At 41.7% G+C, this 13,704-nt stretch overlaps 1 protein-coding gene across 1 annotated transcript in view; it reads right to left on the reverse strand.

Moving 5' to 3' along the window:
- Dnah5 (dynein axonemal heavy chain 5) overlaps positions 1 to 13,704 on the reverse strand; it is a 256,569-nt gene that overhangs the window by 207,808 nt on the left and 35,057 nt on the right. Inside the window, exons 13-16 of the mRNA XM_060378798.1 lie at positions 7,789 to 7,874; positions 6,959 to 7,280; positions 5,839 to 6,045; positions 1,565 to 1,736 (exon numbers count right to left, since the gene is read on the reverse strand). Of these exons, the coding sequence (XP_060234781.1) occupies positions 1,565 to 1,736; positions 5,839 to 6,045; positions 6,959 to 7,280; positions 7,789 to 7,874 (787 nt within the window). The remainder of the gene's footprint in view (positions 1 to 1,564; positions 1,737 to 5,838; positions 6,046 to 6,958; positions 7,281 to 7,788; positions 7,875 to 13,704) is intronic.

Raw genomic sequence — 13,704 nt, forward strand, 5'->3', positions numbered from 1 at the left:
TTGAACCTCTAGTTCCAGCCATCAGCACAACAGAGGCCCTAGGAAGAGGTGGACATCAGGTAATGTAGCCAGACTAGGAACCTTAACTTCTTATCCTGGGTCATAAAAAGTCTTCATAGGCAAAATTGGCCCATGAAGAAGAAATAGATAACACCAAGTTGGAAAAAATAAAGAATAGAAATTTCCACTGTCTCACTGAAGAAATGGCCTTGTCCCTTGCCATCTGTGGTAGGCAGAAGATCACCCCACACCTCACCTGGACAGTGCAATAATGCTGGCCCTGGTGGCTGAATTACTCAGCTACCACCCAGGCCAAGATACAGGGATTTGAGTTGGCCCATCCCACACCAACCCCATCTATTCAGGATCTCCACAACACAGGGCAACAATAGGAGATCCAAGAGGAGACGCCATGAAGACCCAGTATTGATAGTGTAGAGGAAGCCAGGGGCCTCAAACCAGACCAGTGACTCAGTGAAATGAATATTAACAAATAAAGCTGTTTGGGCAAAAGTGTGTACTTTGGGACACACCACAACACACCAAAGCTTTTGTTTTTGTTGTTGGTTTTTTTTTTGGGGGGGGGGCTTGTTTGTTTTCTTTGCAAGAACAAATATTAAAGGATGGAGAGATAAGTGGGATTGGGGTACAAAATATGAAGTTCACACACAAAAAAAAATCAATAAAACATTTTTACAAACTTCTACCACTATGTTCCAATCCGCATGCCCCTGTTTACACAGGAGATCTGGAGGTAATACATTATAAAATGCAGCTATGATCTCCAGGAAATGTCTCATGAAAGAGCTCGCTTTTAGACAGTGAGAGACTACGAAAAGCATTCTATAAAACAAAGATTTCTAACTGTTTAATATCCCAGATGGAATTGAGATCAGATTTTCATTGTAGCATACCTATGCTTATTCTGAGAAACTGGATTAAAAGGAATTCGCCGTCTTACATATATTGTAAGCACTACATCCCTGGTTATGGAAAACTGGCACTTGCTTAAACTTTCCTCATTTAAGATGCCCTGTCCTTTAGCACTCTAGTCCATCCAAATCCAGGTGCCCCAAACCAGAGAGGTCTGCAAATAAGCTCAGTGGTACAGTGTCTTCCTACTGCATGTGCAGCTCTGAGTCTAACCTAAAAGAAAAAGGACAAAGATGAGGATAAGGAGGAAGAAGAAGGTGAGGAGGAGGAGAAGGAGAAGAAGGAGGTGGAAGAAGAGGGAGAGGGAAAGATTAAAAAGAAAACAGTTGTAATGAACTAATGAATTAGTGTAGAAAGTAAGGGGCCTAAACATTTTTCGGATGCTGATATACAGCAAAAAGAATCAACAAAATTGCACGGATAATCCCTAAGAATAAAATTAAATAATGAATATTTACAGTTTCTAAGAAAGTACTGAACTCATTATAGTTTGCTGCTATTCAGTGTGGGGGTTTTGGGCCTTATTCCTCATTTCATTATTTATAACAGCATATTAATAACAAATTATCCAGGAGGCAATAAGAACTTGGCTCCTAAAATGGAGAAATAAAAATCATGTGGACAGACTCACTGATCTTTGCAAAAGCATTTTCTAAATATGTCCCAATATTCAGGGACGTCCAAGTCAGGGCAGCCAGGCCGGGCTGGAGGGCTTCATCCACTCTAGCCAAGTGTGGGACCATCAACTGCTCAATGGCAGGAGGCATTTTCGACTTCACTCTCCGGTATTCGGACAGCATCATCTGCAAAGGAATGTGATTAAACAGCCAGGTTACATGTCACTTTTAATATCTATTAGTATTTTTATTTAAAAAGATAACTTTTATATCTGGGGTGAAATAATTAGGATCTAGTATCCTGGCAGGGCGAACACTGCAAACAAAATAAAACAGATACTCTCTGTACACCCACCAAATCCTAAGCCAGTAAATTAGAACTGAGAGCGAAAAAGAATTTGAGGATCATTTCTTGGCATCTACCCAGCCCAAAGCAGAGAAAAGTCAAGCAACTTTTGAAAACAATGCAAAGTTACAGGAAGAGTATGTCCATCTGTGCCTCACTGTACTTCCATTTTTTATGGGGACACAGTACATCTTCCTGCTATGAGTCTCCTATATACCACATATACCGTTAACAGTTTTGGCGCAAGACCCAAAGGGCAAAGGGAGAGTCAAGAATCAGTGCCGATTTCAAGCCGCTTTAAATAACACCTCTTGGCTAATAGAAATGAGCCTATTGAAGGCAGGGTAGTACGCTAAGCCACGCTGTTCATTAACTTCAGTGTAATAAATGCATTATTTACTTACAACACTTTCAACCTCACCATAAGTCAAAAGCAACTGCATAAAAATGCAAGGACAAGATTTCCACTTGTTTTTTACAATTTCCTTGAAACATTAGCTACCATACAGGACAGGATCAATCAGCATCTATTTAATTAATCAATTAATTGTTATGAGAAAAAGAATTTGTGATCTGAAATGTGAGGGGTTTGAGCTCCCCATTAAAAATCACCTACAATATAAAGTCAACATTACTCCCTATTCAGTCCATATGCTATCATTTTCAAACCCACCTAATAGTGCATCCTGACACACTCCTTGCAGGGGACATCAATGTGCTTCTTAAAGACAGACAGTTTTAGGTCCATTCTTGTACAGAAGGTATAGGTATTAGTAAAATGTTAGATCATTGCCAAAAAAAAATGTTCTCACTAGAACAGAAATGGCCTCTGGGTGATATGTTTGCAAAACTTTAGAGACAGCAGTGTTACAGCTTCTATTCATACTTTTACAGAACCTGTCAGAAGAGCATAGGAAGTCCTGCTGGGCTTTGAGATGGAAGTTAAACCTAACATCTCCCAAATGAGCTCAGACTTCCTATAATACTTTTCTATAGTTTCATTAATACCCTTTCATTTTCCCCAAAGGCCTCTTGAGAAAGGCCTATATTTGATGATTCTATTAGCAGCTGCTTCCAAATATCCTAAAGCTTTTAGCCACTGCTTACTGCTCCTTTTCTTTTCAATGTCCATTATTTATTCTATCAGAGAAATGGTTCTTAGAATCTGCATCCTCACCTTTAATCCTTTAAACCCAAGGAGTACCACTCATCCCTTTTACAAATGAGAAACTGAGGCTTCAAAGGTAAAATCATTTATCTAGAGATAATGGTTTGGATCCAGATCATATTGGTTTCACAAACTATATTCCACACTATTAGCTCACACTAAGCTCATCTCTTTCCAGTTCCAAATATATATTCCAAGAAAAAGATGAATAAGACAAACAGCCAGCTACTTTAGCATTTCTGTAGAAACTGAAAACTTCGTTAGATTCCTGCACAGCAGCTCTGAAACTTGAGAGAGCTTTTGTACCCCCCACAACCACCATGTGTGCCGATAAATCTACTTTCTACCAGCTAGCCATGCTACACAGGGATTCTAACTCTTTCCATCTCCAAGATATAATAAATACCAACCAGATAGTAATTTGCTTGTTCAAATCTTTGGTTGGAACAGTAGTAGCTTTCAAACATTCTTTGCCGCTTCTCTTCTTATGGAGTTGGGTCTAAGCACCCTACACTGAATCAGCATGTGCATTCTGAGAGTCGACAGGGCTCAACAGAAGGATTCTGTGAGACACCTGGGCTGGCACTGAGACCATGTGGACTCTTTATGTAGCACTTCCTCCTAGATAGTGATATCTTCTACTAGCCTGCAGAGCCCATGCCAGAAACCCTTGTCCATGCCTCAGTCTGTAATTCCACCTGGGGATATCATACAATATCCATTCAAACCTTTAGCATGGAACCATGAAAAGTATGCCAAAAAGCCCCTATGTTTTGAAGTTCTGTGTTATTTGCAACATATAACTGAAAAAGACTCTGTGAGGAAAATTATAGTAGTAATTGTATAACTGTATAAATATGATTTCTTAGTAAAACATTTCTCTCTTGTAAATATGTAAATTGACCAGGCATTTTTTTTTCTGACACACAAAAAAATTTAAAGAGAATATAAACATGCTGACTAGTGTTTTATGGGTCAACCGTAGAGAAATTTAACTTTTGAAGAGAATTTTAACTTTTTAATGTAAAAAGAGTAATAAGAAGACAGGAAAGAACAATCCTGGGTTCTGGTCCTAATTCTGTCACTTAGCTATGAGACCTTGACTCTCTCAATTTCTCTGAGCCAGATAGTGCTTTGTCCCACCCATCTTACATGGTAGTAAGACATTAGCTAAGATGACATTAGCTAATGACCATAAACTTAGAACAGAGACAGAGGTCTGCAATCCCAGCTCTTAGAGAGACTGAAACAAAGGATTGGAAGTTCGAGGGCAGCCTGGATTACAGGAGTTAGTGAAGTGTGAGTCCACAGGACCAAGACCCTGTCCTAGAACACAGTGAAAAGAGCTGAGGGGACAGCTTAGTGCAGAGCACCTGTTAGTGTGCAAAAGCCTCTGCACTCAGTGGGCAGTACAGCAAAGTGACGAGAGAGGGGCCCACGCCATAAGGCACTGTGCAAGAGGTGCTCAGTGTCATCACATGATGTTAATCACCATAGTTGCTTTTGAGACAGGGCAACCTCTACTTGCTCCATAGTCAAGGATGACCTTGAACTTCTGATCCTCTTGCTCTACTTGCCAAGTGCCAAGATTACAGCATACACCACCACGGCTGGTTTCCTGTGGCATTTTAGCAACAGTTTCTATGTGTTCCGGTACCAAGACTGCGTCTTTGAACTTTTCTTTTCATCCTTTTGGCAATGGCTTTGTCAGTGACAATCGGTCCTTCCTTGCAGCTCTTTCCTTACTCTCAGCTTCCTGAATGACAGTTCATCCCACCTGAAAGTCCATGCCTGGTTTTGTGGCTTGTCATCTACTACTAGATGTCATCTACTACGACTGTTAATAATGAAACAACCTTGAGTCTTATCCAATAGCCCTTTCTGCCTCTGTCCCTGTCCAAAAGTTTTCATCCAGGACAATGACATGACTAACAGCTAAATCTTCCACTTCCAGAAAGCATGATTCCAACTTTGAATGTTCCATTGAGCTCCAGGCTTCTAGATATAATTGCCTGGGTACCATGGCCACACTGATGTCTAAAAGTCATCTTGGACTTAGAATAGGAACTTGAGATTCTAATGCCCCCCCGAAAAAAAAAACATTTCAAGCATCTCTCATCTCAACAAATGATTTACAGTCAAAGCCACTGCATATCATTGTGCAAGTTGTATAAAACACAACTATCTGCCCATAAGTGGTCAACTCACTTCAGTTCCCCCTGAGTTTCCCCTTAACCTGTATGTGGACAAAACCAACACTACAGTCATTCAAGCTCAAGCTACCGTCTTCATGCTCTATCCTGGATCAATACAATAGGCCAAAATATTGGCTTCCCACTGGTACTCTTATCCCAATTAATGTCAGTCTCTGCCTTTTTTCCAGCCCAAGAAATCTCCCAGTAACTTCCTGAAACATTCAGAATTAAGCCCAGACTTTCCATCACAAGAACTGGAATTCAAATCTTAAGAACCCACATAAACATGGCAGCCCACCTGTAATTCCAGCCTAAGTTGGTGGAGACAGACAATCTCCAGAACAAGCTGACTAGTGATATTAGGCAAATTAATGAGCTCTGGGTTTGACTCATAGAGCCTGACTCAGTGAGTAAGGTGGTAGAGTAAACACAAACATTGTTGGCATTAGCTTTTCGTCTCCGTGTGCGCATGCACACATGGACACACACACAAAAATAAAGAAATGAAAGAAAGAACATAAAACAAAATAACAAATGTACTCTAGAAGCATCCAGGAAGGGGGAAATAAAGTACTCTACCTTCATGTCACTGAAGTTCTTTTTGTACACATCCCGCTTCTCGAAGAGGGCAGCTGCAAGTGGTGAGACCAGGAGACCCATCTGGGACATGCATTGAGTCTCTCTAAATAAGATTAATATCTGAGGATCAAAGTTCACAAACAATTCCCCTGTGGCTGGAGCCTTCACCAGTAAGGAAGCCTCAAGACCTCTGTGAATTTCTTCGATCTGTGGGAGGACGTCAGCATTATTACCATCAGAGTGTAATGTATGCATTGTACTGGCTCACCCATTCTCAGGCCTCGGTAAGTGTTTATTCAGTATTCTCCCATGGGCCTGACCTTGCAAAATTCCAGGAAATGGGGTCATTCACTCTACTTCCAAATTCCCTCTGAGAAAACAGCCTTCGGTTCTTGTTGGTGATGTTGCACAGTCTACTGAATGTATTATTTTCATTCCTGAGACTCTCACATGACAGGCAAACACTACAGTAGCCTGGGTGATTTTTAAAGAGACATTTAGCTCTTTATACCTAATTAGTCATATTTCATGATAAAAGTTACACAAACCTAGCTGATCTCACTTTTTATTTAACTAGAAAGTCAATAGACATAGCTATACAGCTATTGTGTCTTGCTGACCTTTAAAGAAATTTAAGTATTGGTGGGATATATCTTGATTCCGTACTAATACAACTAAATAAAACATAAGACTTCTTTCTACAGACACGCTTGTATTTGCTAACACATTTGTGATCTGTGTGTGTGTGTGTGTGTGTGTGTGTGTGTGTGTGTTCTGCTGCAGATAAAACCTAATGTCTCATGCCTGCTAAGTAAATGTTCCAGCACTGAACTATACCTCCAATGAGAATCTTACCAAATTTTTAAAGGAGGAAAAAAATAGGACCCCTAACTGGATGGTGACATGTGGCTTTCTCACTTAAGTTATAAATTAAACAATAAGCTTTTATTACTTAGCTTAGTCTTTTTTCAAAATTAATAAGTATCTACTTTCACTTTTATGTTATACACATTGATGTATTAAGTGCAATCAAACTGACATATCCATGGCAAATGCTGGAAAAGGATTCCCTCCATCTGGACAATAGACAGCATTAAGAAGCATTCATTCAGGAATTCACCTGCTGAAGCCACGCCCTATGGTAGAGGACCTCAAACTCCAATAGGACCTTGGCTATCTTGTTGTAACTGCGGATCACAGGCTTGGCCTCCTCTGTCTTCAGCACAGAGGGGTGCTGCTGGAAGAGTTGCATTGGCTGCTCCAGCCTGTGAAATAGCTGCCGGGCCCACAAGATCTGCCCAGCTATGGGAGGCTGGTTGCGAGCCAAAGGAGGGTCATATTTCTGTTTTGTATAGAGCTTAGAAACCATGTCGATGTCAGCCCCAAAATTCCGAAAAACTGTTTGGTATTTTTCCTCAATACGAAGGTTAGGTATATTCAATCTGATTGAAACATAAAAAAAAGTACAAAGTATTGGATTAATGAGAATATATATTTATTAAATATTACTTAATTACATTCATTTTAAAACAGTCCAGCTAGAAACAATGGAATAGTTGTGTGGCGTGTTTAAAGAACCAAAACAGTTTCATCAATCCTTACAAAGCCAAACCACTAACCTGAGAAGAATTATGTCAAATTATTCAGACATTAGGCAGTATTACTACAGGCAGCTGCAGACCACTTCAAAGCTAAGAGTATTCTCTATTGACAGAGATGAAGCAAATCCCTAATCCTTCCAGGGATTAATCCTCCTCAGCCTCTGAAAAACTTAAAACCTGTGACCTTGTGACTCAGACTGTCAAGAGAGGCTTTTCTTCACATTAGAAAGCAAAGTTATAATGAGAGTTATAATTACAACAAAAGATAAGCTATAAAAAGAAGCTAAACTGTGCTCACATTATCTCAAGTTTAGAAGACAGAACTTGGAAAGTTATTTCAAATCTTTACCTTTCAAACTTCTTCAGCATGCTCAGAGCTTGCCCTGTGCTTTGAATCTTTTCGAATGTGACATCCATGAACCTCTGCAACTCATTCTGAAAGTAGAACAAAACCCTATTACAAACAATGAATTAGCACCAAGATTTTTTTTTTTTTTTGAGACAGAGTCATCCTATGAGACCCAGGCTAAATTCAAATTCACAACCCTCCTGGCTCCGCCACCCAAAGGCTGAGATTAAAAACGTTTGCCACTGTTTCAAGAAACAATGCGGGTTTTCTATTTAGCCATAGAAGAAAAGAGATCCACATTCTTCACACCACTTTTAAAAGAAAAAAAAAGTACTAATGGGAGAAAGAACGAAAGAAAGGAAGAAAGAAAGGAAGGAAGGAAGGAAGAGAGAGAGAGAGAGAGAGAGAAACTCAATGAGCCTCAAAGGAATATAAGTGTCCAGAAGCCAGAAACTGAGACCTAGCTGTCCTGATAACCACGTCTTTTACTATTATGCAAATTTGTACCTAAAAAGATTGCATTAAAAAGTAAGCATAATATGTTGTTACTCATTAATATTCAGTTCAGGTTGTGTTTTAAATATAAATTTAATTAAGTAAAACCCAGAAAAATCATTGTATTACTTTAAAAAAAAAAAAAAACATGTTTCATCACCCTGCACAAAACTAAAGTCCAAGTGGATCAGCAACCTAAATATAAAAACTGACACACTAAACCTGTTAGAAGAAAAAGTGGGGAAGAGCCTTGAATTTATTGGCACAGGAAACAACTTCCTGAACAGAACATCTCTAAGGTCAACAATCAAGAAATGGAACCTCATAAAACTGAAAAGCTTCTGTAAAGAAAAGGACACCATCATCAAAACAAAACGACTGCCTACAGATTGGGAAAGAATCTTCACTAACCCTTTATCTGACAGAGGACTAATATCCAGTATATACAAAGAACTAAAGAAGCTGAAAAGCAGCAAACCAAGTAATCCAATTAAAAAATGGGGACCAGAGCTACACAGAGAATTCTCTGTAGAGGAATATCGAATGGCAGAGAAACACTTAAAGAAATGCTCAACGTCATTAGCCATCAGGGAAATGCAAATTAAAACGACCCTGATATTTCACATTATACCCATCAGAATGGCCAAGATGAAAAACTCAAGTGACAACACATGCTGGAGAGGTTGTGGAGAAAGGGGAACCCTCCTTTACTGCTGGTGGGAATGTAACCTTGTACAAGCACTTTGGAAATCAATCTGGAGTTTTCTCAGACAATTAGGAATAGTGCTTCCCCAAGATCCAGCTATAACACTCCTAGCCATATATTCAGAAGACACTCAAGTATACAACAAGGACATTTGCTCTACCATGTTTGTAGCAGCTTTATTCATAATAGCCAGAAGCTGGAAACAGCCCACATGCCCCTCAGTTGAGGAATGGATACAGAAATTGTGGTACATCTACACAATGTAATATTACTCAGCAATAAAAAGCAAGGAAATCATGAAATTTGCAGGTAAATGGTGGGAACTAGAAAAGATCATCCTGAGTGAGGTACCCCAGAAGCAAAAAGACACACAGGGTATATACTCACTCATAAGTGGATATTAAACATATAATATAGGAGAAACATACTAGAATCTGTACACTTAAGGAAGCTGATCAAGAAGGAGGACTCTGGCTAAGAAGCTCAATCCCCATTCAGAAAGGCAAAGAGGATGGACATCGGAGGAGGGAGAAAACAGGGACCAGGACAGGAGCCTACCACAGAGGGCCTCTGAAAGGCTCTACCCTGCAGGGTATCGAGGCAGATGCTGAGACTCATAGCCAAACTTTGGGCAGAGTGCAAGGAATCTTAAGAAAGAAGTGGGAGATAGCAGGACCTGGAGAGGACAGGAGCTCCACAAGGAGAGCAACAGAACCAAAAAGTCTGGGTACAGGCGTCTTTTCTGAGACTGATACTCCAGCCAAGGAACACTCATGGAGATGGTCTGGAACACCTGCACAGAGGTAGCCCATGGCAGTTCAGTGTCCAAGTGGGTTCCAAAGTAATAGGGATAGGGACTGTCTCTGACAGGAATTGATTGGCCTGCTCTTTGATCACTTCCCCCTGAGGAGAGAACAGCCTTACCAGGCCACAGAGGAAGACAATGCAACCACTCCTGATGATACCTGATAGACTAGGATCAGAGGGAAGGAGAGAAGGACCTCCCCTATCAGTGGACTGGGAGAGAGGCATGGGTGGGGAAGAGGGAGGGAAGTTGGGATTGGGAAGAGAGGAGGGAGGGAGTTACAGGGGGGATACAAAGTGAATAAACTGTAATTAATTAATTAATTAATTGATTTTTTTAACCTTGTTTCCTTGACTGGTAGAATCACTCATCACTTCTATCAAGCCGCCCTGTGCGACTGCAGCACACTGACACTCTTGTGCTGTTAGTACCACATGGACCTAACTGCAACTTACATCCCCTCACCAGCAGAGTTCTGATCTCAGTCATTCCTGGACGGCTGAGACCCCACAATCTTTCCCTGCAAACCCCTCCATTCCTTAATTCCTACCATCCATTAGCCCCATTAGCTCCACCTACTCCACTCAGAGTCTGGGAGGTGTGGATACTTTTACCCCAGTTTTACAGAGATACGAGTTAAATTCAACAGAATGGATTTGTTTCAGAGACAAAGTAAAAACGTATTAGTTAAGAGAAAAAGGAAGAGAAAGAAATGAACAAGTCAGAGGTTATGTAACCAGTAAACCAATTTCAGACCTGGCCTATTTTTGAGATAGAAGATGAGATAGACATATGGTGAACTTTAAGTATTTGTGTGTGAGAGTGTTCATGTATATACACACATGAGAAACTGTAAATGGACTCAGCAGGTTATGTATACAGATATACATATACATATGTGAGTATACATATATTAACAGACTAACAATTTGAGACAAAGGGGGAGAGGTAAAGTGCCGTAAACATGGTACTTGTGTACCATTCCTTAAAAAAAAAAAAAAAAACATTTTTCATTTAAACAAAGAAGAAAACTACCAGATCAGGACTGGAGCACGTGACTAATGCCTTAACATGAGGTTTCAGAGCATTTGCACAGCCCTGCTCTCAGCACTGTGAGGAGACATACACCTCTGCTCATGCTCTCGTCCATCTCACCCACATCACTCACAGCCTCCAGTTCTCAGCTCAGACGAATACAAAGACACTGTTATCTTCTCCCAGGTTCACATCCTGTCCTGTGAGGTACGCTAGTGACCAAGTTCTATGTGTGGGTTCTATGCACCACGACCCCCGTGAATTTTTATAGGATTGTGCCTTCTCACCTTTGACTTCTCATTCCGACACATATCTGAGTATTGTTCATTTATAACTGACTGTTTTCCCTCCTTTCTCGTCACTTTTGATATCACACCCACCCTTCCCCTTCCCTTTCGGTGCTACAACCATTCCTCTTTTCTAACTTAATGCATGTTCATATTTAAATCCTATCAGTGAGCACAGCAAGGGCAAGCCCATTTCAACGGTGTATTTATTTCTCCTTTCACAGTCTGCAGTGCTGAAGCCTGGAACACCACTGCACAGAGTAAACGGCTGCTTTTTTGGAAAAACTCTACACCTTCTTATTAAGCACCTGAGACAAAACACGACCCCTCCCTCTGGATGCCCACCATCTGCCTACCTCCCCAGAGGAGCTGCTGCTGTTGAGCGGCTAGAATCTCTAGAGAAACACACAGATGGAAGCTTGACTTACAGTCTCGTCTCCCCTCTGCAGAGTGAGAGCAGCAAGAGCACCCACTTTCTAGGAGCATTGTGATTATTAAATTAATTCACAAACATCAAAGGGAAAAAATGCATGGCACTTTCTCACAGCTCTGTCTTGAACTCACTCCTCCAGAAACACCTCACAGCATTTCCCCTCCGCATGCACTAAGTTAGGGCTCACAACCATAAATTTTAGGAAGACGGAAGCAGAGTAGCCATTTTATCCTTTTGCTTCGAGAGGAAGTATATGTGTGCGCGTATATGCATATTTATACGTGTGCAAGTAAGTATACAGGTGCTGTGAGTTCAATGCATGCACAGGTGCATATCTGTATGTGAAAGCCGGAGGATGACTTTAGGTATCATTCTTCAGTAACTATCCACCTCTTCTGGAGACAAAATCTCTCATTGGCTTAAAATTCACCAAGTAGACAGGGGACGACAAGATGGCGGCGCCAGGAGAACAGAGCGTCTGAGGAACAGGACAACATTTCCTGTACAGCAACCAAGAGACTGAACTCTGGTCCCTAAAACAATAGCAATCATGTTTCCCAGATGAGAGGAAACCCCCACAGCGTGGGAATCAGTCGGGCCCACTCTCAGGCCATCCAGCCAGAACCTGGAAGAGATCCCGGGTCGCACATGCACTAGGTCGCCGGACCTGAGCCACAGGACTGTGTGTCCTGATCACCTTCCCAGGCTGACTGGCGGGCACAAAAAACACCACAGACCGAGAGTCCCTGTCACAAGAGAATCCACAGGGAAGAAAGGAAATGGTTCTGACTTGGGTCACCCAGTCCTTCCCTGGAAAAAGTCTCACAGACCTGCAGGTCCAAGCCGCCATCACTGAACTGGGCTCCAGCATCAGGCACAAACAGTTGCCGCACGCCAGCTCTCCAACTGTGTGTACCAGGGCAACAGAGACTGGGAGTCACTGTCAGGAGAAATCCTCACAGGGAACTAAGCAAAAGGACAGACTTAGGCAACCCAGTATATCCCTGGAATAGGTCCCACAGACCAGTCCAACCCAGGGACCTGCTGTGCACCACATAGCCTGCTGTTACCAGGAAAGTGGTACCCACCCACCACAGATTACCGCTTGGGACTAGGACACAGAGCCACAACCTCAGACCTAAAAAAGCCCGGAATCCCCGAGATCAACCCCCAGATATGGCTCCAAGGGGCAACTAGTTATCCCTAACAAAACTGACCAAACCACGGGACACACAGGTCACAGCAGCAGATCATTAAATTTACAGCAAGAAACCCAGAAGCAGGGCAGCTGTCTTCAGGACTTCCCTGGGTGAGAGGAGAACCCTCTCCACTAACAAAGACCACAGTTACCACTCAGGTCTCTATCCCTGAGGGGAGCAGCGGCAACTCCTGAAAAACGCCAGCCATCCAGTGACTATACCCAAAAAGTTGAGATGCCCCTCAACTGAAGAATGGATGCAGAAATTGTGGTATATCTACACAATGAAGTACTAGTCTGCAATGAAAAATAAGGAAATCATAAAATTTGCAGGTAAATAGTGGGACCTGGAAAAGATCATCCTGAGTGAGCTGTCCCAGAAGCAAAAAGACACACACGGTATATACTCACTCATATAGACATATAACATAGTATAAACCTACTAAAACCTGTACATCTAAAGAAACTAATTAAGAGAGAGGACCCTGACTAAAATGCTCAATCCCCATCCAGAAAGGCAAAGAGGATAGACATCAGAAGAAGAAAACAGGAAACAACCTAGGAACCTGCCACAGAAATGCTCTGCCCTGCAGACTATGAAAGCAGACACTAAGACTTATGGCCAACTTTTGGGCAAAGTGCAGGTAATCTTATGTAATAAGTGGGAAATAGTAAGATCTGGAGAGGACAGGAGCTCCACAAGGAGAGCAACAGAACCAGAAACTTGAACACAGGGGCCTTCCCAGAGATTCATACTCCAACCAAGTACTGTGCATGGAGATATCCTAGAACCCCTGCACAGATGTAGTCCATGGCAGTGTAGTGTCCAAGTGGATTAAATAGTAATGGGAAGAGGGACTGCCTCTGACATAATCTGATTGGCCTGTTCTTTGATCACCTCCCCCTGCAGGGAGAGCAGCCTTACCAGGCCACAGAAGATGACAATGCAGCCATTCC

This window comes from Meriones unguiculatus, chromosome 3 (assembly GCF_030254825.1).
Source record: "Meriones unguiculatus strain TT.TT164.6M chromosome 3, Bangor_MerUng_6.1, whole genome shotgun sequence".
In the NCBI taxonomy this organism is placed as follows: Eukaryota; Metazoa; Chordata; class Mammalia; order Rodentia; family Muridae; genus Meriones; species Meriones unguiculatus.